Source organism: Puma concolor, chromosome C1 (assembly GCF_028749965.1).
Source record: "Puma concolor isolate L17-30 chromosome C1, mPumCon1.1.hap2, whole genome shotgun sequence".
In the NCBI taxonomy this organism is placed as follows: Eukaryota; Metazoa; Chordata; class Mammalia; order Carnivora; family Felidae; genus Puma; species Puma concolor.
The window spans coordinates 12,048,250-12,070,223 of NC_141674.1; the positions used below are offsets into that span (position 1 = coordinate 12,048,250).

At 55.0% G+C, this 21,974-nt stretch overlaps 1 protein-coding gene across 2 annotated transcripts; it reads left to right on the forward strand.

The window, feature by feature from the left end:
- Nucleotides 1–267: 267 nt before the first annotated feature.
- NECAP2 (NECAP endocytosis associated 2) lies at nt 268–12,308 on the forward strand. Of its 2 annotated transcripts, none has more exons than XM_025930232.2 (8): nt 268–426; nt 2,842–2,942; nt 5,188–5,292; nt 5,379–5,460; nt 6,358–6,466; nt 8,455–8,632; nt 11,281–11,368; nt 12,119–12,308. In XM_025930232.2, the coding sequence occupies exons 1-8, from the start codon at nt 335–337 to the stop codon at nt 12,165–12,167; spliced, it is 804 nt and encodes a 267-aa protein (XP_025786017.1). In that variant the 5' UTR covers nt 268–334; the 3' UTR covers nt 12,168–12,308. The 2 variants fall into 2 exon arrangements, with proteins under 2 accessions (XP_025786017.1, XP_025786024.1); XM_025930239.2 differs by having other exon boundaries at nt 11,284–11,368.
- The last annotated feature ends 9,666 nt before the right edge of the window (nt 12,309–21,974 follow it).

The window sequence follows — 21,974 nt, forward strand, 5'->3', positions numbered from 1 at the left end:
GATGCCACACAACCGGAGAGCCGATTGCAGCTGGGTCTGTACCCAAGTTGTCTCGGCTGCCCATTCGGCCTTGCCGGAGCGGGAAGCCCCCCCCCCCCCCCCCCCCCCCCCCCCCCCCCCCCGCCGCCCCAAGGCTCTTGGACCTCATTGCTTCGGCTCTAGAATCCTTCGGCCGCACGTCTGGAGCCAGAGCGGCCAGCAGAGGGCGCGCGGGAGACAAACGGGCGGAGGACCGCAAGCCGCCGCTCTAGCCTGACCCGGGCCATAGAGTCGCGCCGCTTCCGGCCCCGCTGCCGGGAAGGAGCCGGAAGTCCGGCGGGTTCCGGGCGTCGCGATGGAGGAGGGCGAGTACGAGTCGGTGCTCTGTGTCAAGCCGGAGGTGCACGTCTACCGCATCCCGCCGCGAGCCACCAACCGTGGTTACAGGTGACCGCTCGCCGCCGGCCCGGGCTAACCCCGACTTAACCCCTTCCCCGCCGGCCGACACGCCCACTGGGAAGCCGAGGACGGCCCCGGCGGCTGTAGGGGAGAGGCGGGAGGTAATGCCGCGGCTTCTCCCAGCTCGAGGCCAGAGCAGCAAGAGGGACCCAGACTTTGGGCCGTCTCAGTCCCAAGCACGGGGCTCCCGGCGCGCGGAAGGCGTTAAAGCCGCGTCTAGCCTGTGGGCTGCCGGGTACCCTGAAAGCGGCTGGGAGTGGGGGTTTCACAAGACCTTTTCTTTCAGCGCCAACTGGCCTTGGAAGGAACCTTGAAAAGCCTGAAGGGGGAGGGGTCCTATCGCAGGCGGAAATCCCCAGGGGAAGGAAGGGAGCCGAGAACCGGCCAAAATGACCCGTCCGAGCCGGAAGCGGGGGGCCAAAGCCCGGGGACCCCTCCCTGCCCAGCCCCCTTCCCACGAACCTCAGACCCTGTCACAGCCTGTGGCGGTTGGGAGGAGCCCATCCGCGCGTCTCCGGTGATAAACAGGTGCTTGTAGCGTCAGGAAGGGAACGCAGGACAGTGGGGGTTGGAAGGAGACTTCCTTTCAAGGCATCCTTTTTTTGTACTGTTCGCATTTTGTTACCATGTTGGGTGCGTTGCCTGTGAAAAGAAGCAGAAGAAAAGATGTACCTGTTACAGACCGCCTGATCTGTGGCTATTTTGTGCCACTGGGTTGGGGGTGGGGTCGCTCTTGAAGGCCGTGTTTGTCTAAGTTGTTTGGAGATACAGGATTGGCCTGCACCGCGAGAACGGTGGCGCGTCCGCATCTCTGGCCTCTTGTTACTCTCCAGTTGTGTTAATGCGGACTCGTAGCTGATTTTCTAGAGAACAGATTCTTTTCTTGAACACCTATTACATCCGTGATGTAACTTAAAAAGAGTATGAAAGCAACAATAGGAACGATGACAAAAACATTCACTTTCTGTCGTCGGACTGGAGGTGGGACACCAAACCGGGGATGGTCATCGACTGCGATCCCCTTAAGTAGGATGGACTTTGTCCCTCCTGGTCCCCCAGAGAGTGAGTCTCCCAAGTGTCGGGGCTGGCTGGTGTGGTGTAGAGGAAACTGGCAGTCCCTGCATTTCATCCTCAGAGCTCTGCTGGGCTTGAATCTAAGGCCTGTGTTGCCCCATTAAGAGGAACCGAAACTGAGTCCGCGGACTTGTGAATTGAGAGTCTGCATGTGCACGTTATGGTGTCGCTCAAAGGCCTGACTTCTTCTGCTCAGGGACTTCCAAGAAAAGCCTCTTGGAAACACCCAAGGTTCTTGGTATTTGGGGGTTTTACTGAACTGCTTCTTAGAAATAAAATGTGCAGTTGCTGCCTTAAAAGTCCCCCAAGAAGGTCCATGAGGTCCTGTGGTTCTTTCTGCCTAGCACACCTTTGTGGAGGGACGCTTGGGTGGCTCAGTCGGTTAAGTGCCTGCCTTCAGCTCAGGTCATGATCTCACGGTTCAGTTCGAGTCCCGCATCCAGATCTCTGCTGTCTGCGCGGAACCCACTTCAGACCCCCTGTCCCCTTCTCTACCACTCCCCTGCTGGCTTTCTCTCCCTCTCTCTCTCTCTCTTTCTCTCTCTCCCTCTCCCTCTCCCTCTCCCTCTCCCTCTCCCTCTCCCTCTCCCTCTTTCTTTCTCTCCCTCTCCCCTCTCCCCCCCCCCCAAAAAAATAAATAAACACTTAAAAAAAAAAGAAAGAAACTTGCAAAGTCCTACTTCAGAGAAGTTCTCTGTAGTCTAGAATTGGGGTAGGCAAAGTGCGACTCACTGTGTTTCCAAATGTCTCACAAGCTGAGAATGGTTTTTACATTTTTAAATAGTTGGAGAACATTTAAAGAAAAAAATATTTCTTAATTGAAAATTATATGAGGGGCGCCTGGGTGGCTCAGTCGGTTAAGCGACCGACTTCAGCTCAGGTCCTGATCTCGCGGTTTGTGAGTTTGATCCCTGTGTCGGGCTCTGCGCTGACAGCCTGGAGCCTGCGTCGGATTCTGTGTCTCCCTTGCTCTCTGCCCCTCCCCTGCACATGCTCTGTTTCTCTCTCTCTCAAAAATAAACATTAAAAAAAGTTAAAAAAAAAATTATACGAGATTCAAATCTTTAGTGTCCATAGAGCTGCACTGAAATACAGTCGCAGTAGAAAACACTCAGTTAAAATACTAAAAACACCAATATGCTCACGTATCATCTATGACTGCTTTCACGCTACCACGGCAGCGTGAGTAGTTGTGACAAAGATTGAATGGCCCTTTTCAACCTCTGGTCTAGAGCAAGCAGCCTGGGTGCCCTTTCCATTCCTGTCCCCAGCACTGGAGTGAGGGAGCAGGAGCCTCTAGCAGAGGCTCAATGGTTTTTGTCCCCTTAGGGCCGCGGAGTGGCAGCTGGACCAGCCATCATGGAGTGGCCGGCTGCGGATCACTGCAAAAGGGCAGGTGGCCTACATCAAGCTGGAGGACAGGACCTCAGGTAAAGGCAAGGGAGGCCCTCCTGGGGCTGAGATGCCGCACCTCCTACTCTGTCAAGGGAGAGGCAGCCCGGCCCAGGCCGGTCCACTCACGGGTCATGGGAACCGATCTGGAAATCGAAGGACCGACTGTGCCTTTAAACTGTCTCCATCCCCCCTGCCCCAGCCTTTAATTGCAGAAACCACTGTCTCCAGGTGTAAAAGGGAGTACCTGTCAAGCACCTGTTTTTCCTTAAGAAAATACTAATTTGGGAGTCCGAGGAGAGGAGAACTGCAGGTTGGTCCCAAGGAGGAAGCCCCAGAGTTTGCCTTGAAGACGAGCTGGGGGAAGACACACAGCCCTTGGCGGCTGAGCTCTCTGCTGCTTACTCAGGAATTCTGTTTATCGACTAAATGGTAGCTCCCCAGACTGACCACGCCTATTAACCGAAAGAGCTGGAAAGTGTCCTGCTCAGCTCTTTTCTGGTGAAACGACGAGCCAAGCTGGGCTGTGTCGGGGTCAGCTGGCAGATGTTACCTTAGGGGAAATCTGGAAGTCCTGTGCCCCTAGTGTCTCTGGGTGAGCTGTGGGGGGCATTGTGGCCTGAAATAGTCCCAGCCCCCAGGGCAGGGATCGGGCACAGCGCCTGCTTGGTCGGGTGCCAGAACATTCGGTCATTTATTTTTCTAACATATAGAGATTGTTCTTTGTGGAGCAGGACAAAGTGTAAAGAGTCATAGGCAAATGGGCTGCCTCTTTCAGAACTGTGTCACTTGTGTCTGAGCTCTGAGACCTTGCGCGAGCCATGTGGCCTCTAGTGCCTCGGCCTCCTTTTTGAAATGGGGGTCACCTTAGCTTCTGTTTTCACAAGGCTGTTGGAAATGTGAAGTGAGCACATACTTAGCCAATTGCTTTGTGAATTGCAAGGTGATCCAAAGCGTCGATTTGTTCTGGAACGTGGAGTTGACGGGTATTGGCTGCAGAGGAGGTTGAGAAGACAGCTGCCATAACTAGGCCAGAGAACTCTGGCTGTGTAGCGTGCTGGGGTGTCCCGGGTGACCTCCCAAGGGATGGCAACACCTGTTTCCTGGGAGCCTTGGGAGCTGACTTCCGGGTGACCGCTGAGTGTAACAGAGACTGCCTAGAGCTGAGCCTCACCTGTAGGAGCCACCCCAGCATGCTCTTGGCTTGGGGTTGCGCCCACTGGGTCCTGGTTGTCTCATTCTGCAGTCATTTTGGGCCAGGGTTTCTCAGCCTCCGTGCTAGTGACATTTAGGCCACGTGAGTGTTGTGGGCTGTTAAGTCAAATTTAAGGTATTTAGCAACATCCCTGGCCTCTGTCTACTAGATGCCAATGGCACCGCCCCCCCCCCCCCCCCCCCCCCCGCCTCCCAAGTTGTGAACACCACAAATGACTGCACACATTGCCACGTCTCCCCTGGGGGAAAGGTGAGCAAAATCACCCCTGGTTGAGAATCGCTGCTCTCGGCTGAAGGCACCCAGCTGAGTTCCAGATGCCAGGGACCCAACTAGGGGGTCAGAGAAATTATCAAGAAGCTGCAGACTTCAGGGACACTGATTTCGGTTCACTTCAGCCTTGATGGCAGTCACCTCTGAACCAGCAGTCAGTTGTAAATCCTGGGTCGAGTACTGAACCTGTGAACGGAGGTCGGCACCTGTGGAGATGACGCAGGTCCAGAATGTCCCCAAAGGTGTGTGCTGTGCTGGGGCCTGGAGAGCCAGAGGGACAGGGGACGCATTTCACCAGGGCTCCTTTTAAGACCAGTGGCCCTTTTGTCCTGGCTGCTTCAGATCCTTCCGTGAGTGCCCAAACCCTCTTTCCCCTGGGTCCGCCAGCCTGTCTGCAGTCCTGTGCTCTACCTGGGGGCTTGCCTGCTCCCGGGCCCTCGAGTGCAGACAAGTAATGTTAACAGGTGAGGCGGGTAGACTCTAGCCCGCTCCCGTGAGAATGGGCTTTAGGTTTTAAGAGAAGCCAGAAACCTGGATTATTTTACATGTAGTTTGATTTTGAAAAGTTTGGCAGTTAAGTTAAAAATGTTAAAACTGGGCCGTGTCTGACCTCTAAGCCCCCTCTGACTTAAACCTTTCCTTATGTTTCTTGTGTCTGCCGGTCCCATTAGAATAGACTGGATTTGAACTCGAGAGTAAGGTTTGCCTACCTGCCTTTTAGGGAAAAGGGCCCAGTGGTGGGATAGAAATGTCAGGCTGGAAGGGGGCTCGAGGCTCACCCTCCCTTGTGTTTCCAGGGGAGCTCTTTGCTCAGGCCCCGGTGGATCAGTTTCCTGGCACGGCCGTGGAGAGCGTGACGGATTCCAGCAGGTACTTCGTTATCCGCATCGAAGACGGAAACGGTGCGTGCGGGGCTTGGTAGTTCCTCCCACTGAGAAAGGTTTCCTCTGCCTCTGGCAAGTGGGATTAATCCTGCGTTGTCCCCCAGGGCGTCGGGCGTTTATTGGAATTGGCTTCGGGGACCGCGGCGACGCCTTTGACTTCAATGTCGCGTTGCAGGACCATTTCAAGTGAGTGGTTGCAGGACACACGTGCTCACGCCTCCTCCCTTCTTTCCTGGACAGAATGGTGCCCCAGTTTAGGATACCCAGGTGGTTGTGTGGGATTCGTCTCCTGGCGGCGCCTCGGGGGAACTTGCTGCTCCTGTGGGGCAGGCTGCCTTCTCTGCTTTCGAGTCGTCTCCTTTTCCCAGGGTCAGCCGGCCCAGCCTCTGGGATGCCATTCCTCTTCCCATACCAGGCACCAGAGGTGCCAGAGTCCGTGCAAGGCTCACGTGGCCTTGCTGAGCCAGTTCCCCCAGGTACCATAAGTGGCGCGATCCTCGGTCACCTACCAGATGTCCTGGGAATCCTTTCTACAGCTAGAAGACGGGACAGGAAGGACTGTGCCCCTGCCACCTGCAGGCCCCCCCCCCCCCCGGCTGCTGGCACGTTGGAAAGAGTGCCGCCACTCACGTGGGCACCCCCGGCACTTCCCTGACGTGTCCCTGGGTGGCTGCTGGATGGGTATCAGATGGCGGGTGGGGGACCTTGGTGTTGCTCTCTACCGCCTGGGCATCTGTCTTGTCTCACCACCTACCTTAAGAGTCATTGGGCACGGCGTGTGGATACATAGTCTTAGTTCTCACGCCAAGTGCTGGGGAGGAAAGGGCCAGGTTCTCAGATTTCCGAAAGACAGGTGCCAGGTCCGCCTTGTACATAAATGAGCTCACCGAGTTTTCATAGCAGTCATTAAGATACACAGGATCGTCATCCCATTTTGCTGATGAGGTAACGGATGTGCGCGCGGCTGCTTATGTGACAAGAGTCAGGATTTGAATTCAGGTCCAAGTAGCAAGCCCACGTGTGCTCTTTCTCAGCAGGGCACCTGGTCTCATTGTCACGCTTTTCTTCCTGTTCTCTCCCCAGGTGGGTGAAACAGCAGTGTGAATTTGCAAAACAAGCCCAGAACCCCGACCTGGGCCCCAAGTTGGACCTAGGCTTCAAAGAGGGCCAGACCATCAAGCTCAACATCGCGGTGAGTCCCACCCTCACTTGGCTTTGTTGGCAGGCACCCAAGCCCGGCCCAGAGCCCACCCCTCTTTTCCCATAATTCAGTTCCATCAGTTGAGCCGATACTTGTTGAGCAGCTGCCTTGTGCCAGGTACTGGGCCGTGGGTGGGCGAGAGGGCTCAGCTGTCGTGGAGCTCAAAGTTCAACGGAGGTGGACGAGACGAACAGTGATCACAACCTGGCAGGGGAGGGGACTGCTCAGTGCCATGAGCTCCTAGAGGAGGGGCACGCAGCCTAGAGCTTGGGGAAGCCAGGAAGGCTTTTTGGAAGAAGCCAGAGCCTTCTGCTCTGGGCAGAAGGGCGCTGAGGTGGATGCCGGGAGTCATGGGCAGCTCCTGCCAGTGGGGGTGTCCTGACACCCCGTGTCTTCGTCCTAAGCTGCCCGGCATCTGGGGGTGTCCCCTTGTTAGCTCCTGTTGAGAATGGGAAAAGGTAGTGCTGGGCTGGGTGGCCAAGGCTTGGTCCTCACCCGGCTACAGGGAGGGGGGTTGGAGTGATTTGGGGGAACCAAGGACCAGATGGATATGTTTTTTGAAGAAACTTTGTAACCCTAAAATAATGCTCTTCCTTTTTACTTACACTGTCTCTCTCTCCTCTTTTCTGCTTCATGATGGTGATGATTTGGGACCCTTGAAGTTGGCCAGCTGGCCCTTAAGAGAAAATACCGGTCATGTCCAGTGGACTGGTTGGGATGTGATTCCTCTCTTGCTGGGAGGGGACTAGCATTTAATGAGCATCAGCTGTGTGCCAGGTAGTGTTCTTAGGCACTTACATGACTCAAACATTCTCCCATTTTACAGACGAGGAAGTTGAGGCTTAGCGAGATTAAGGAACTTGCCCAGGTCATAGAGCTGGAAATAACCAGCACAGCTGGACTCCCAGCGAGGGCTGTGAGGCTTCTGACTTCAGGGCTATGGTTTTAGCATTGGATTAAGCTGCTTCTCCCCTTATCAGGTGGGGACTGTGTCTTCATCCTTGTAACTAGCACTGGTTTCTGGCTCACGTTGGGACTCAGATTTTGGGGATTTTTTAAGGTCTTACTGAAGTATGATACACGCACAGAAAAGCACACACGTTATAAATGTAGAAGGCGGTGAATTTTTGAAAACCAAATGTGCCCACCCAAACGAGCCCCAGATCAAGAAGCAGAGATTATCAGCACTCGGAAGCCCCTCCCCTGCTCCCGTCCACAGGCTAGAGTAGCTACTGTCCTGATGTTGGACGCCCTAGATTTTGTTTGTGCCTTTTATGAATGAATCCTCCGCTTTGTGCTCTTGTGTGTGTAACCCCTTGATCCAGTGTAGCATTTGTGAGAGCCTCCGTTCGGTGCACGTAACTTGTCTGTTGTCACTGTGGTGGCGTATTTCGTGATGAGAATGTGCCCCGGTGTTACCGTTCAACCGGAGCGCTTGCCAGTTTGGAGCTTTCACAAATGGTGCGGCTGTGAACGTCCAAGTGCATGTGAGAACGCATTCCTGGGAGGTCTGTTTCCAGGAGGGGAATTGCTGGGTCATCTGTTGGCGTGCTCAGCTTTATAGATTCTTTGAAGCTGTCTTTCCAAGGAGTTTTCCCAGTTTGTGCTTCCACCAGCAGTGTGGGAATGTTCTGGTTGTTCCCTATCCTTGCTGGTACTTGACAGCCTACATTTTAGCCGTTCTGGTGGGCGTGTACTGGCACAGCACTAGTTTTCATTTGTGGTGTTGATTTGTATTTCTCTGATGATTAATGAAGCCAGTGCCGAGTCTTAAAATGAAATGTATTTGGGAATAGCTCCAGAATTGTGCCGCATTGAGTACTGCTCGTAACAGTGAGAGTGCTGGACAGCTCTTGACCGTCTTGTGGTTATACAGACATTTGGGGCTTGGGGGCCGCCGTGGCCCTCCCTGTGGGGTTTTCCAGTGGGAGTGGGACCCCAGCAGAGCTGACTGGCTTGCATTCCTCTCCTCTCTTTAGAACATGAAGAAGAAGGAAGGAGGAGCTGGGACTCCCCGAGCCCGGCCCGCCAGCACAGGGGGCTTGAGCCTGCTTCCCCCGCCTCCAGGGGGGAAAACCTCCACCCTGATACCCCCTCCTGGGGAGCAGCTGTCTGCGGGGGGGTCCCTCGGCCAGACAGCAGTTGCTCCCAGTTCAGGTCAGTGCTCCGGAGTGCTTGTTGCTGAACCTGCCCTGTGGGTTCCTCTCCCCACCCCCAGTGGCTGGGGCCCTGTGGCGTGTTCCCTCCTGCACTCACACTGGTCCATCATCCGGTACCTGTATGTGACAAACTAGAAGGTGATGCTGCCCAGACTGGGTAAGGGCTTCCTCTGTTCTCTGATGCCCACCACTAACCCCCTCAGTGCCTCTGTCTACCCCTGATGGGGCAGGGACTGAAACTTGTTCATGGCTGTGAAATCACCCACACGTGCGTTCTTGGCTCTCAGAGGCTGCTCAGTGTTTGTCTAGTGGGTGGGTGATGGAAACATGGTCTGCTCATGTCGACTACTCATATCTAGTAGGAGAGAGGAGTCATGGATGCAAAGACCAAATGTATGGGTCCACATACTACCAGCCAGCATGGTGTGGGGAGGCTTCACGCAAAAGGTGGAATTGAACTGGGCCTTGAAGGAAAGAGATTGGGGCAGGGGATGATGCTTGGCGTCGCAGAGAGAGACAAGAGTGTGAATGGGGCTCAGGTTTTTGGTTTTTTTTTTTTCAATTAATTAATTTTGAGAGAGAGTACACGTGAGAGAATAGGGAAGGGGCAGGGAGAGGGGGAGAGAGAATCCTAAGCAGGCTCCACATGTCAACACAGAGCCCAACACAGGGCTCCATCCCACGAACCGTGAGATCATGACCTGAGCTGAAATCAAGAGTCAGACGCTCAACGGACTGAGCCACCCAGGTGCGCCAAGGCTCAGATTTGTAAACATCTGGTGTATTTAAGGTTATGGATGTAGCATAAGTCTGCCAAGGTGAGTGGTGGGAAATAAAATTGGGGATTTAGTTTGGAGCACGCTCCTTGTAAGGCCCTCGGGGTGCTGGGAAACTGAGAGGTAACTCCCCCAGCACGCTATGCTGGTGCTTGTTCTAAGGTGTAAGGAACGGCTTTTGGAGACCCTGGGATTCCAGAGGTTTGTGCCTATTACCAGCCGCTGATAATGCCGGGGAGCTAGCCCATTTCCTTGGCCTCCCCACCCTACCTGCCCAGCCTAGCTGGATGCTCCTGGCCTTCCCCAGGCTGGGTGATTGTCACCAGCCCACTTTCTCCACGCAGATCTCACTAGGTTCTAGCAGGGGGCAGGATCTAGGCAGGAGTCCTGCTTTCGTTCTCTCTTAGCGGTGTGGACGTTGGCTTCCCTGTCTGAAGGTTGGGCTTCCAACCTCAGCCCTGTGGGGGATTCCCAGCCCAGGAGTGGGCAGGAGTAGCAGTCAGTGAGCCCCGGCCCCGACACCTGGAACTATCCTTTTAGCCCCGTATAGGACCACCTACCTTGGCATCACCAGGGACAGGGGCAGGAACGTCTATGTTCTTAGTGTTGTGTGCTCGCTGAGGTCTGAGAGCCAGTCTTAGGCCTTTCCTCAGTTGCTGGTGCGTTTTTAACAGCTGATACAGAATATGTATATGTGCCAGGGGGTGTTTCAGGTCCTGGGGATACTCCAAGTACAGCTGCTGTTCTCAAGGGCTGTGCTCTAATGTGCCAGACTGGCAATTAGCATGTCTCCAGATGAAATGGTGTCAGCACCCCACCCCCACCCCGGGTGGCTTAGTTGGTTAAGTGTCTTGAGCTCAGCTCAGGTCTTGATCCCGGGGTCATGAGTTCAAGCCCTGAGTTGGGCTCCGTGCTGGGTGTGGTGGAGCCCACTTAACAAAACCAAACAAAACACAGACCAGTTCTGTGAAGTCAGCACTGTTGTTGTCTCCCTTTGAGAGATAAGGGAACTGAGACCTGAGGAATGTGCATGAAGTCACACGGTTGGTCCCGGCCTATCTTCCCCCAGGGACTGTGATGGGGTTTGAAAGATAGTGCGCTTTAAAGCACTGCTTAAGCACTTGGCGAGCTGTAAAACTAAACACTTGAAGGCCCTGGTTTTATCTGATCTCCCAGCCCAGAGCAGATGAGACATAGCAAATTGGTGGGAAGGCAGAGGGTAGCAGGCTCAGGGCCTTTGGAAGGAGCGGTTAGCCCTGGGAGAGGTGCCAGAAACGCACAGAAACAGCCCCTGCGGCCCCATTGTGCCCCCTCCCTGGATGAAAAGGTACACACGGATAGCAGCTTCTGTGGCTTCTTCTAGAAGGCTCTCCCCAAACCCTAACCTGTTTGGGTCCCAGCACTTGCCACTTGTCCAGAGCATGACTTTTTCATTCGGTTGATCCAGACACTGGACTGAGGGCTTTACGTGAAGACGGGCTTGCAGCTTTGGTGGGCATTCTCCACTCAAGAAGCCAGGGCAGGAGATGGTAAATTTTAAACAGATGGCCAACGTCAGCCGTTGGAAACAAGGTCAGCTTCAGGTAGGGATGATAGGTGAGGTGTGATTCCTCCTCGCTGGCACCCTCCCCTCCACCTTGTACGTGGCTTTCCACTCTTCCCCAGGAGCCCTCAAGGCCTCGTGAGCTGATGGCGGAAATGTGGCAGCTCGCTGGGTCTGGTTGCCCCAGAGCAGGTCTCCGTGTGTCTTTCTCAGGCACCTGGAGTCATGAGGCTGATTTCTCAGGGTCACTGAGGCCACCCAAAAGAGCGATCCCTGACGTGTGTCTCCTTTTCTTTCCTCCCTGCCCATCGGATGTGGGGACGTCAGTAGGAGGTGCCACCATGTCCTGGCCACAACCCAAGCCTGCCACCGCCGCCACCGCCGACATCTGGGGAGACTTTACCAAATCCACAGGGTGAGGAGGGTCACATTTTTGTGGTGGGACTGGGGCCGGGGCTGCTTCTCGAGAAACCTGGGATCGGCCCAGGTGCTTTTGTTGTGGTGTTCAGAGCAGCAGCTCTTGCTCGGAGATTCTCAGGCCGGCCGGAGGGCAGAGCCCCAAGTGCCTCCTTTGGGTGGCACACTTCTCTCCATGAAGGCTTTTCGCTGCCTTCTACTGCTGGGCGACCTGGGGCTACCCTTTGCGACTCTCTCCGGTCTCGTCCTCACTAGGAGCTCCCCCTTCCTCCTCCGCTCCCGTCCTCATGGGACCTCTGAGGCAAGGTCTCTTGCCTTCTTCGCCTCGATAAAATTTCAAGCCTTGCCTTGGAGTTGAGGTGAAGAGATACTCCAAACTTAATTGTATTCTGCGGACGTTATACGGGCTGCAGGACAGGACTCGGCACGTGCTTTCTGTAAAGGACCAGATGGCAATTAGTACAGGCTCTGCAGACCTTATGGTCTCAGTTTTGCTTTTGTAGCTCAACAGCAGCCATAGATGATGTGTCCGTGAATGTGCGTGGCTGTGCAGCAGTGACCTTTTATTTACAGAAACAGGCAGAGGACTAGATTTGGTCCCTGGGCTGTAGTTTGCTGACCCCTGCTCTAGAACATTCGGGGACCAGCTTCCTGGAGCTCTTTCTGCCCAGAGAGAAGCCACATTTTATCGACTTTATATTTTCAAACATCTGAACTCTCCCACCCCTCCCTCTTTTTCCTTTTACAGGTCGACTTCCAGCCAGACTCAACCAGGCACAGGCTGGGTCCAGTTCTGATCTGAGCGCACCCCCCTTCTTCCTCGTACAACTTCTGGAAAGGAGCCGCCTCACCTGGGCCAAAGGAAGGAGGACGAAGCTCTCCGCGGCCAGCCTCTGTCTGGAGCATGACCCTCTCCTCCTCGTCTTGACGTTCTTAACAGACTGGCATGTTCGCAGTGAATTGGCACATGTCACACTTCCCTGGGACTCAGGTGTGCCGCCAGAACGCAGGAGGAGAAAAACTCCGGCATCCCCTTCTCTGTTCTTTTGACGTGAGAGACTCCGAGACTGCTGCTTCCATCACAGTGACCCGTATTAAACACAAGCCCCCAAAGCAAAAGAAGGGGTTGAGTGTGCTGCCTGGACTCAGATCGGCCCTTCTCAGTGGTTACAGGTGTCACATGACCAGCGTCCAGAAGGAGGGCTTTGTGCACTCCCATTGGCTGGAGCCACTTCATTCAAGGTGCCTTCAGAGGGGGGATTCCTTCCTGATTACTGGCAGGTTTATAGGCTGCAGCTTGAACAGATAATCAGGAGGGGAATCAGGAGTATTAACCAGCTTTTAAAACCTTTTTTAAGATTTGCTTTGCTAACGTGCTGATCTGCACTAACGCGCCCTTGCAAAAGGGACTCCTTCTGCAAAAGGCCCCGGCAGGGGGCTCTGAAAGCATTCCACGGCGTCGGCCGCAGGAACCGCGCTGAGCTTCAGAAAACGGTGTTCGTCCTGGCCAAGTGGCCTGGTTGCCGGGTCCTCCGGGCCCGGTAGGCAATGCGGGGCTGAGGCAGGCTTCGCTGGAAGCCAGGCGGAAGAGTGTTTGAGCAGGAACGTCGGAGCTGTTCTCACGGAGGTGGGGGTTCGGCCTTCCTGTCCGCCGCCAGGTGGTTTCTGAAGTGCCTTGTCTGCAGACAACCTCTTAACTTTCTTTTCTCCTTCAGAGACTGTACATGACAGATAGAAGGGAGTTCTGCGTGAACTGGAAGTCTAGGGTTGCCTGTAGTACCGGTCTGTAAGAAATGATTTTATCTGAGCACACCTCTAAATTTGCTTTTATCGACATACTTTACCTCTTAATCGAAAGATCTTTTTTTTGGAGGGTCAAGACGATGAGATGAAAAAGGTGTTGGCCTTTTTGTGGGACCAGATTCCCTAAGATAAAGAAATAAATATTTTTGCGTCTGTCAACGTATGTCAAAGATGAACAGGTTTTCGGCAGCACGGCCACCAAACCATCCGGGATGCCACAGCTAGACTCAGCCACCTCTCACCACTGGTCACGTGTCCAGATCAAAGTCTGATGTCAAGGTGTCACATTAGCCACAATGAGAGAATTCCATCCTCTTGCCCTAAGGAAACCAGTAACTCCTCTCCCGTGCGCCTAGAAAGGCACAGTCTTTTTGCCATTCTGGGATGTTTGGGCTCCTTGCCTTGTAAGGTGGGAGGGGGGCCCCTGCCTCCCACCGAGACCTCACCGTGGAAGCATCTCCCGAGATGGTAAGGGTGTACGGGCACGCAGAGGCCAAAAAGAAAAGGCCACGGCACTTCCCGTGCCTGAGGGTTTGGTAGGAAAGCTGCAGGTTTTGTTGTTGATGGAAAGAAACAGCTGCTCTGGCTAATAAACCAGGTAAGGGGGGGGACATAGAAAATTAGAATTGAGGGTCCTGTGCCCTTTGAGTAAGAGTAAGGAATTCGCATCAAAGGAATCTCAGAACTTTGGGTCTCTCTTACGTCCCATCTGTTTTCTTCCAAAGCATCTGGTGGCTGGAAGGGAGGAAGCTTACACTTGAAAGAACCCTCGAGTTGGAAGTACCTCCCCTTGGAGGTGGGCGCTTGGGTTCTGGAGGTGGACCTTGGCTTTGGAGCTAGTCTCTCTCCTGGTTAGGTGTGTGACCACGGGCTCCTTCCTTACCCCAGGTGTCACTCAGAGGAGACATAGAAGCATTAGGAGGCGCCCATCTCATAGTTTGGCCTTAATGACCTTTGCCGAGAATCAGATAACTTGCCCAGAACCATTACTCATAACAGGGGTGGCAAGGCCGCTGGCGAAGCAGCCATCAAGGATCTAACCTGAAAAACACCTTGACGGATCTGTGGCGGGTAGGGGTGGGGCGAGAAACGGTTTGGTGTTCTCCCATCACCTACCGGAATCCTGGCCGGAGAAAACCTGCTGTGGGGCCAGGGTCCCCAGGAAAACCCCCAGTACCAAACCAGGCATCTCTTCAATTAGACGCCTGACCAGGGCTTCCAAATTGGTTGGGGGTGGGGAACGTCAGGCCTGGGCTCTTCTCTGCGGAGCTGGGGGATCCGAATGCCCGGACCCACAAAGGTGGCCCCCGTGATTACCCCCACCAGGCGTGCACACCTCGTGTAATCCCCTCCTTTGACGTAAGCCAGACCCGTTTTTTCCAAGCAATACAATAAGGCAAAGGTGACGAGATGTTGCTTCCGTGCTTAAGTCACAGAACATGACAACATCTGACTTGGCTGAGATCCCTTCTCACTGGCTTTAGAGAAACAAGTAGCCATGTGTGTGCTGCCCTCGTCAGAGGGTCGAAGAGGCAAGGAACTGAGGGCAGCCCCTGGCTGGCAGCTAACAGGAGACCAGACCTCCTGGTCTGAAAAGTCTGCAAGAAACAGAGCTCTTGCCCAAACTACGTGAGCTAGGAATCTGGTCCTTCCCCAGTTGGTCATTTAGATGAGCCCCAGCCCCGGCCAAACCTTGACTGCAGAGGACCCGGTGAAGCTGGGCTCAGACTCTGGACCCAGAGCAACTGAGCCATTAAATGTTTTAAGCTGTTAAATTTGTGGTAATCCTATCAATGCAGCAATAGAGAACTAATATAAGAAGTGAGCAAAGTGGGTTTGAAGTGGGAGTCTCGGGGGCGCCTGGGTGGCTCCAACTTCGGCTCAGGTCATGATCTCACGGGTCCTGAGTTCAAGCCCTGCATCAGGCTCTGTGCTGACAGCTCAGAGCCTGGAGTCTGCTTCAGATACTGTGTCTCCCTCTCTCTCTGCCCCTCCCCTGCTTGTGCTCGCGTGCTCTCTCTCTCTCTCTCTCTCTCAAAAATAAACATTAAAATAAATAACACACCTTAAAAAGATACCCAGTGGATCCAGTTAATCAGAATGCCTGTGCTCTACGCCTCCTGGTTAATGTGGTTTTGCTGACGGTGGTCAGAGTCCAACCCAGCCTAGCACCGGGATTTGGCAGGCATTTGGCCCTAGCAACCCTGGGGTGGTAATTCCAGTCAGTCACTTGTTTTTCAGTTACCTGAATTGCAGATTTAGAGCCCTCTGCAGTGAGCAGGTGAGGCCCTGGCACAATTCCCTTCTGGTGGCTGGTCTTGGGGTCACTGGGCTGAGCACCATCTAGGTATAGGGCCGGGAGAGTGGGCAGCAGCTCTGGGGATTCAAATGACCACGGGCCAGGCTGAACTGAGCAGAGTCCCTGGTTCGGCACAGAAGGGGACCCGGCCTCTTCACAGAGAGGGGAGGCGGAGGCCGGGGTAAGTATGTGATTGCCCGCAGCAGGCTCCTATGGGCTCTGGGGGTAAGAGGGTCAGGAGAGAGTCGCTGTGTTTGCTGTCCCTCCCAAAGTCTCACATGAGGTAGCGTGGTATAGGGGAAAGAACATGAGATTGAAAGGCACTGAACTCCCTGGTGCGTATCCTTGGGCAAGTGACTGTACCTCTCTGAGTGTCCCGTTTCTTTATCTGTAAAATAGAAACAACCCTAGGACCTGCTTGGCAGCCTAGATCCTGTTCAGAGGGGACCGAGGATGAAGTGAGAGAATCTAAGAGGAAGCAGGCAGCACAGTGTGGTATGCAGCCAGTGTAGGCTGCCTCCGGGGTGCAGGTACTGGTAACCAAGGCAGGCCTGGTGGAGGCAACGGGCAGGTCGGCTGGAGGGAGGGGCAGCGATGGGGGCCTGAACCCAGACCCTGGTGCTTGAGGAGCACTCTGGACGGAGGGCTCTGCAGGGATGGGATCGGGAGTGGACTGGGGAGTCCATGAGCCTGTCAGGGCCTGGTAGGAACCCAGCAAGTCTGGGGAGTCCAGACAGGGTGACAGAGATCTGTACCATCCTGGGGCACCTGGGGCCAGCTATGCTTACTGGCGGAGGTCAGCCACCCCTTCTTGGGAAATTGTGCCCTTCTCCCAATTTTGCAGCTCCTCCTCCCCTTCCCCAGACTCTAGGGATTGACCCAAACCTTTCTTGACCAATAGCTCTCAGCCTTGGCCCAGGTTATGGCCCCCCCCCCCCCGTTTTCATTTATTTTGGAGATGGGGGAGAGGCAGAGAGCGAGAATCCCAAGCAGGCTCCACGCTATCCGCATAGAGCCTGTCGTGGGGTTCGAACTCATGACCCATGAGATCGTGACCTGAGCCTTAATCAAGAATCAGATGCTTAACTGACTGAACCGCCCAGGTGCCCCAGGCTGCAGCCTTGCCTGTGCCACCCCAGGTTGGGAGAGCCTGAAGGCCACGTTCGCAGCCTCAAGTGTGGGTTCTCAGATGTAAAACCCAGGCTCTTCTTCGACAAAGATGAAACTCCCATTCACCCCTTCCTACCCATCTATACCCAGCCATAGGCCTTCTTTTCTTTCTGGGTATTTTCTATTTTCCAAATATAAAATTAAACGTGCTTTTTCAGACAAAGCACGCCCCCCTCGCAGCCCTAGAGATTCAGACCTGCTTCCTCCTTTGAAAATGGATGATTTGATTCAGTGCTTTGGAGAACAGAGGGAGATTGAGGCCCAGTGGGCGGACAGAATCTAACTTCTTGTTACAATAGAAATGACCTATCACTGTTTACTTTCCAAAGCATGATTTCCTCAGCACCTGGCTGGCTCAGTCCATGGAGGGAGCATGCGACTGTTGATCCTGGGTTTGTCTGCTCGGCCCCACGTTGGGTATAGACATTACTTTTTTAAAAAGGGGGTGGGGAGCGCCTGGGTGGCTCAGTCCTTTGAGCATCTGACTTCGGCTCAGGCCAGGATCTCATGGTTTGTGTGTGTGACCCTGCCTCGTGCTCTGTGCTGACAGTGAGGCAGTGAGGAGCCTGGAGCCTGCTTCACGGCCTGGGTCTCCTGCTCTCCCTGCCTCTCCCCCACTCATGCTCTCTCTCAAAAATAAACATTAAAAAAATTTTTTTAGGGGCGCCTGCGTGGCTCAGTGGGTTAAGCGTCTGACTTCAGCTCAGGTCATGATCTCCAAGTCCGTGGGTTCGAGCCCCGCGTCGGGCTCTGTGCTGACAGCTCGGAGCCTGGAACCTGCTTCGGATTCTGTCTCCCTCTCTGCCCCTCCCCTGCTCACACTCTGTCTCTCTCTCTCTCTCAAAAATAAACACACACACAAAATTTTTTTTTAATGTTTTAAAGAAAAAGGGCATCTATCTATCTCTCTATTATCTACAAAAAACATAGTTTCCTCTATGGGCTGATCCCTATCCCATTTGGGAAAGGCATATGATTTTGTGAGAAGTGGGCGGCAGATGGGTTTCCACCATTTCACAGATGAACAAACTGAGGCCAGAATGCCTCAGGCACGATTAGCAAGACAATCAGAAAATGTTCTCCTGCCTGTGGAGTCAGCGAAGCCTCAGTACAATTACCGGGGGCTCCAAGGTGCGGGCGGGCAGGGCAGGGAATGCCCCCTCAGTCTGGTGGGGCGATGGGCGGAGGCCAGAGCTTAAGAGTTTTAGACCTTTAAGTCGGGGCCAGTGAACACAAGCGAGACCGCGGCGGACTCCGCAGCTGGGAGTGGGCTCCGATTCCGCTCTGCCACCTTGCAGCTTCGCGACCTTGACTTGCTTCGTCTACAGCTTCCCGTTACGCAAAAGGAGCCAATAATCCCCGCTGGCCGGGTCGTCGGGAACAGTCAATGCGACTGTGTTGGAAAAGCCCTCAAGCCAGCGCCCGCCACCGGCAAGCGCTCAACAGACCGAGCGCGCTGCACCCTTTGTGCCGCCGCCGCGCCCGGGCCCGGGGACGCGCCTTCCTCCGCGGCCCCGGCGGGAACGCGGGCGGGGCGGGCGCTGACGCCGTTCCCGCCCCCGGAACCGCCCCCGGGCCTGCCCTGGCCCCGCCCCGCCCGGCCCGTTCGGCGGCGGCGGTGGCGGTGGCGGCGCGCGAAGGTAGGAGGCCGCGGGCGCGCGCTGCGGCGGGCGGAGGCCGCGAGGCTGAGGTGGCGGCGCGCGCGGGCGGGAAGGCGGGCGCGCGCCAGGGGGCGGGCCGGAGCCGGCGTCCCCGGGCCCTGGGGAAACCCCGCGCCCTCGCCGCGTTCCCGCACCCCCCGGCAGTGCACGCGCCCTGTCTGTCCCCGGCTCCAAACCCTGCCGGGACCCTGGGGGCCAGAGGCCGTGCGCGGCGGCGGCGGCGGCGGCGGCCTGCGGGGCTCGGCGTTCTGAGGCCCCGAGGGGCGCCCCCGTCCCGGGTCCCGTCGTTCCGCCGGCCGGGCCGCCGCGGGAGGCCCTTCCCGACCGTCGCCACTAACAGCAGCTCCCTGGCTGCAGCTTCCTGTGGGCCCAGCAGCGTCCCTGCCCTCCTCGCGCGGGAGGGCGTTGCACCCTCGCTGCGATCGGCAAAACGCAAAGTAGCCCCATTTTACCGATAGGGAAACCGAGGCCCGGAGCGGTCAATAGGGTTGCCCACGATGGCACAGCCTGTGCAGGGATTTGGGCCCTCCTTGGGTTTCTCCACATGGGGCCTGGGGTTGGCGTATTCCCAACGGGTTCGCTCCGGATTTTAATGCAAACCCGAGAGGCCAGCTCCCCCTGGGGCTGGGACGTGTCTGGGAGCTTGGGACACCGTGGGGGAGGGCCCATGAGGGTACCTTACTGTTTTCATCCGAGATTTGCTATTTTCCTTAGCTGAGCTCACAGCAGGTGCTTAATAAATAAACAAGTCCTGTGTTAGCAGCAGACCCGAGGCTGTATAGCCAGGCCGGTGGGCTCCTTAGTCAGAAGCAGGGTTCAGGAAAGACCTCAGGAGTCGGAACCCCTGGATCTTGAGGGTTTGCCTGACTTCGCTCAGGGAGAGGACTCCCCCAGGCTTTCTCTCAAGCCCTTGGACACTAGGCACCCTTCCCACTCAGTCCCATGTTGCGGACACTGTCGGGTTTTTACCCTGAGCTCCAGGGACACAGCAGGTGCTGGGTATGTGTTGCCTGGGGTCCGCCTGGAATTCCAGTCTGTGGGTGACATCATATGGCCAGGACTTGCCCTATGTGACCCCCCACCAAAGTTCAGGGGAACTGTTTCTTTTTCAAATTTTTTTCATTTAGTTTCCTGTATTATGGTTTCTTTGCGTGCATGCATGCATGCATGCATGCATGCATTCATTCATTGAACAGCTGTTCATGGAGCTCAGGGCCTTAGGCACTGCGGAGGTAGCAGGGAACAAGGCCGGCTTGATCCCTGTCCTTGGAGGAGGTAGACCACATACATGTTAGAGAAAATGGTGAATGACTACCGGCAGGGACCACTTTAGCTTCGTGTCAGGATTAGCCCTTCCAGAAGGTGATATTTTTGAGGCAAGATCTGGCTGACAAGCAGTAGTCAGTCCTGCAAAAGAGGGATTGCAGTCAGGTAAAACGGCAGGTGCAACGGTCCTGAGGTGGGAGCATGCCTGATACGTATGGCTGAGACTCAAGAAAGCCAGCGTGGCTGGGGTGGAATGAGCAAGGGCAAGCGAGAAGGGGACGGTGAGGGGGGAGAAGTGGACCAGGGCCCAGGTCCGGTAAGCCTCGTATGCTGTGGCAGGACCTTGAATTTTGTTATTTAATTTTGAGTGTGGTAGGAAGCCGTGTGTGTGTTGGGGGAGGGGTGGGATTGAACAGAAGAGGGATGTGGTCTCTACTGTGTGAGAATAGGCTGGAATTGGGGCGCTGGGTGGCTCGATCTGCTGAGCATCCGACCCTTGATTTCGGCTCAGGTCATGATCTCTCGGTTTGCGAGTTCCAGCCCTGCATTGGGCTCTATGCTGACGGTTGGGAGCCTGCTTGAGATTCTCTTTCTCTTCCTCTCTCTCTCCCCTGCTCTCTTGTGCTCGCTCTCGCAAAAATAAATAAACTTAAAGAAAAAGAATAGACTGGAATGGAGGGACGAGAGGAGAGGCTGGGAGACCCAGTGCAGGCAAACGATGGCAGGCAAAAAGGTGGCAGCGGCTTATGTGACACACGTCAGAGACCTAGGCCGGTGGCTGGCAATAGTACGTGCTACATAATGGTAGCCATTGCTGTTATCGTTCAAAACTTTGGAACCAGGCCTGCCTGGGTCTCGCATGTGGCTTCAGCTGTTCCTACTGGGTAACTTTGAGCAGGTTATTTAACTTCGCTGAGCCTTAGTCTTGTCAGGCAACAAGGTTCTAGACTGGGTCCTGGGACGAGCCAATAATATCAGTGGTGGTAATGATAACGCTAATAAGACCCAACGCTATCCACTATTTAACAGCGTGTGTCATCATTAGGGTGATACTAGCTGACGTGACAGCAAAACTCTGAAATCTCAGAGGCTTAACAGGAGTTTGTTTCTCATTCATGAAAAGTCCTGTTGGGTGTTTGGCTTTCCCCGTGGTGTTTGGCTTTCTCCGTGGTGACCCACAGACCCAGACCCTTCCAGCACGTGGCTCTGGCATCCCCTAGGGCCTCAGCACGATTGCCTTCCCTTTGGTGGACAAGGAAGGAGACAAGCATTTCCTCATGAGAGATATTTCATGGGCCAGGTCTGCGTTCTTTTTATCTTAATTCTCCTGGCCGGAATGTGATCACATGGCTGTAGCTGGCTGCAAGGGAGTCCCATTTCCTGAGAAGAATCGGAAATGCGTTTTGCTCAACACACGGAAGCGTCTGCCACACCGTATCCAAGTGCACAGCTAAGCGTGGATCACCTCATTGAAGCCTCATGATAGAAGCAGGTGCCATTATCACCCCATTTTACAGATAAGGAAACTGAGGCTCAGAGAGGCAAAGTCACTGCTCAGCTCGCACAGCTGGCAGGGAGGCATAGCCCAGATTGGAGTTGGATGCCGAAGCTATAACATCCAGACTTTTCCTATGAGGAATTCATGGTTTTGAGAATTGGAAGCTGTGAACATTGGAGAGTGACACGTACACACAGGATTTAGATGTGATTTCTTGGGATCTAGAGAACCCAGTCAGACTCTAGGGGGAGAACTCTGGGCAGAGGCAACCTCCAGTGCCCAGGGTTCTGGCATCCTGCTCCCTTCTCCTTATCCCTTAGGGCACTGGCTAGGGGGAAGGCACAGAATAATTCCGTTCAGTTCATCAGGCACATCTGGGGCCCCCTCTCTGCCAAGCCGGGCAAGCAGGGGCAGAGATCCTGGCCTAGGGGTGTCTGTGGCCTGCCCCCTGCTCTGGTTCTGGGTGTGCAGCCTCTGGAGGGGATTTCTGGAGGGTGTCTGGAGGTGAGAAAACGGGAGTCTCAGAGTTTGGTAGCGACAGCTCTCTGCCCCCGGCCAAGTTCACTTTTGCCTAAATTTGGCCTTGGTTGCCACAGCAACTCGGTGGCACTTATCTTTTGGCCTGGCGTGCCCTGTTTCCTGGTTTTCCATTTGCAGAACAGATCTCCTAGTTGAGGGCGAGGGGTCCAGCCTGACTGATGTGCATTTCTGCAGTACCTGCTGCATTCCTGGGTCTGACCTAGACACAGGGGTAGAGTCTTCCAGGGAAAATGCCTGGCCTTTGGGCACTTCTTGGGAGGCTGCCTGGGCCAAGTGGCATGAGCTTTGGGCTTCCCACTTCCCTGTGGTGGGTCACTTTGAACAGGTAAGAGCCCTAAGTTCTCTAAGCCTTGGTTTTCTCATCGGG

Coding starts and splice junctions, on each gene's coding strand:
- NECAP2 (XM_025930232.2), top strand. CDS start 335: ATGGAGGAGGGCGAGTACGAGTCGGTGCTCTGTGTCAAGCCGGAGGTG. Junction 5,293..5,378: donor CCGCATCGAAGACGGAAACG/GTGCGTGCGGGG, acceptor GTTGTCCCCCAG/GGCGTCGGGCGTTTATTGGA. Junction 8,633..11,280: donor AGCAGTTGCTCCCAGTTCAG/GTCAGTGCTCCG, acceptor TGGGGACGTCAG/TAGGAGGTGCCACCATGTCC.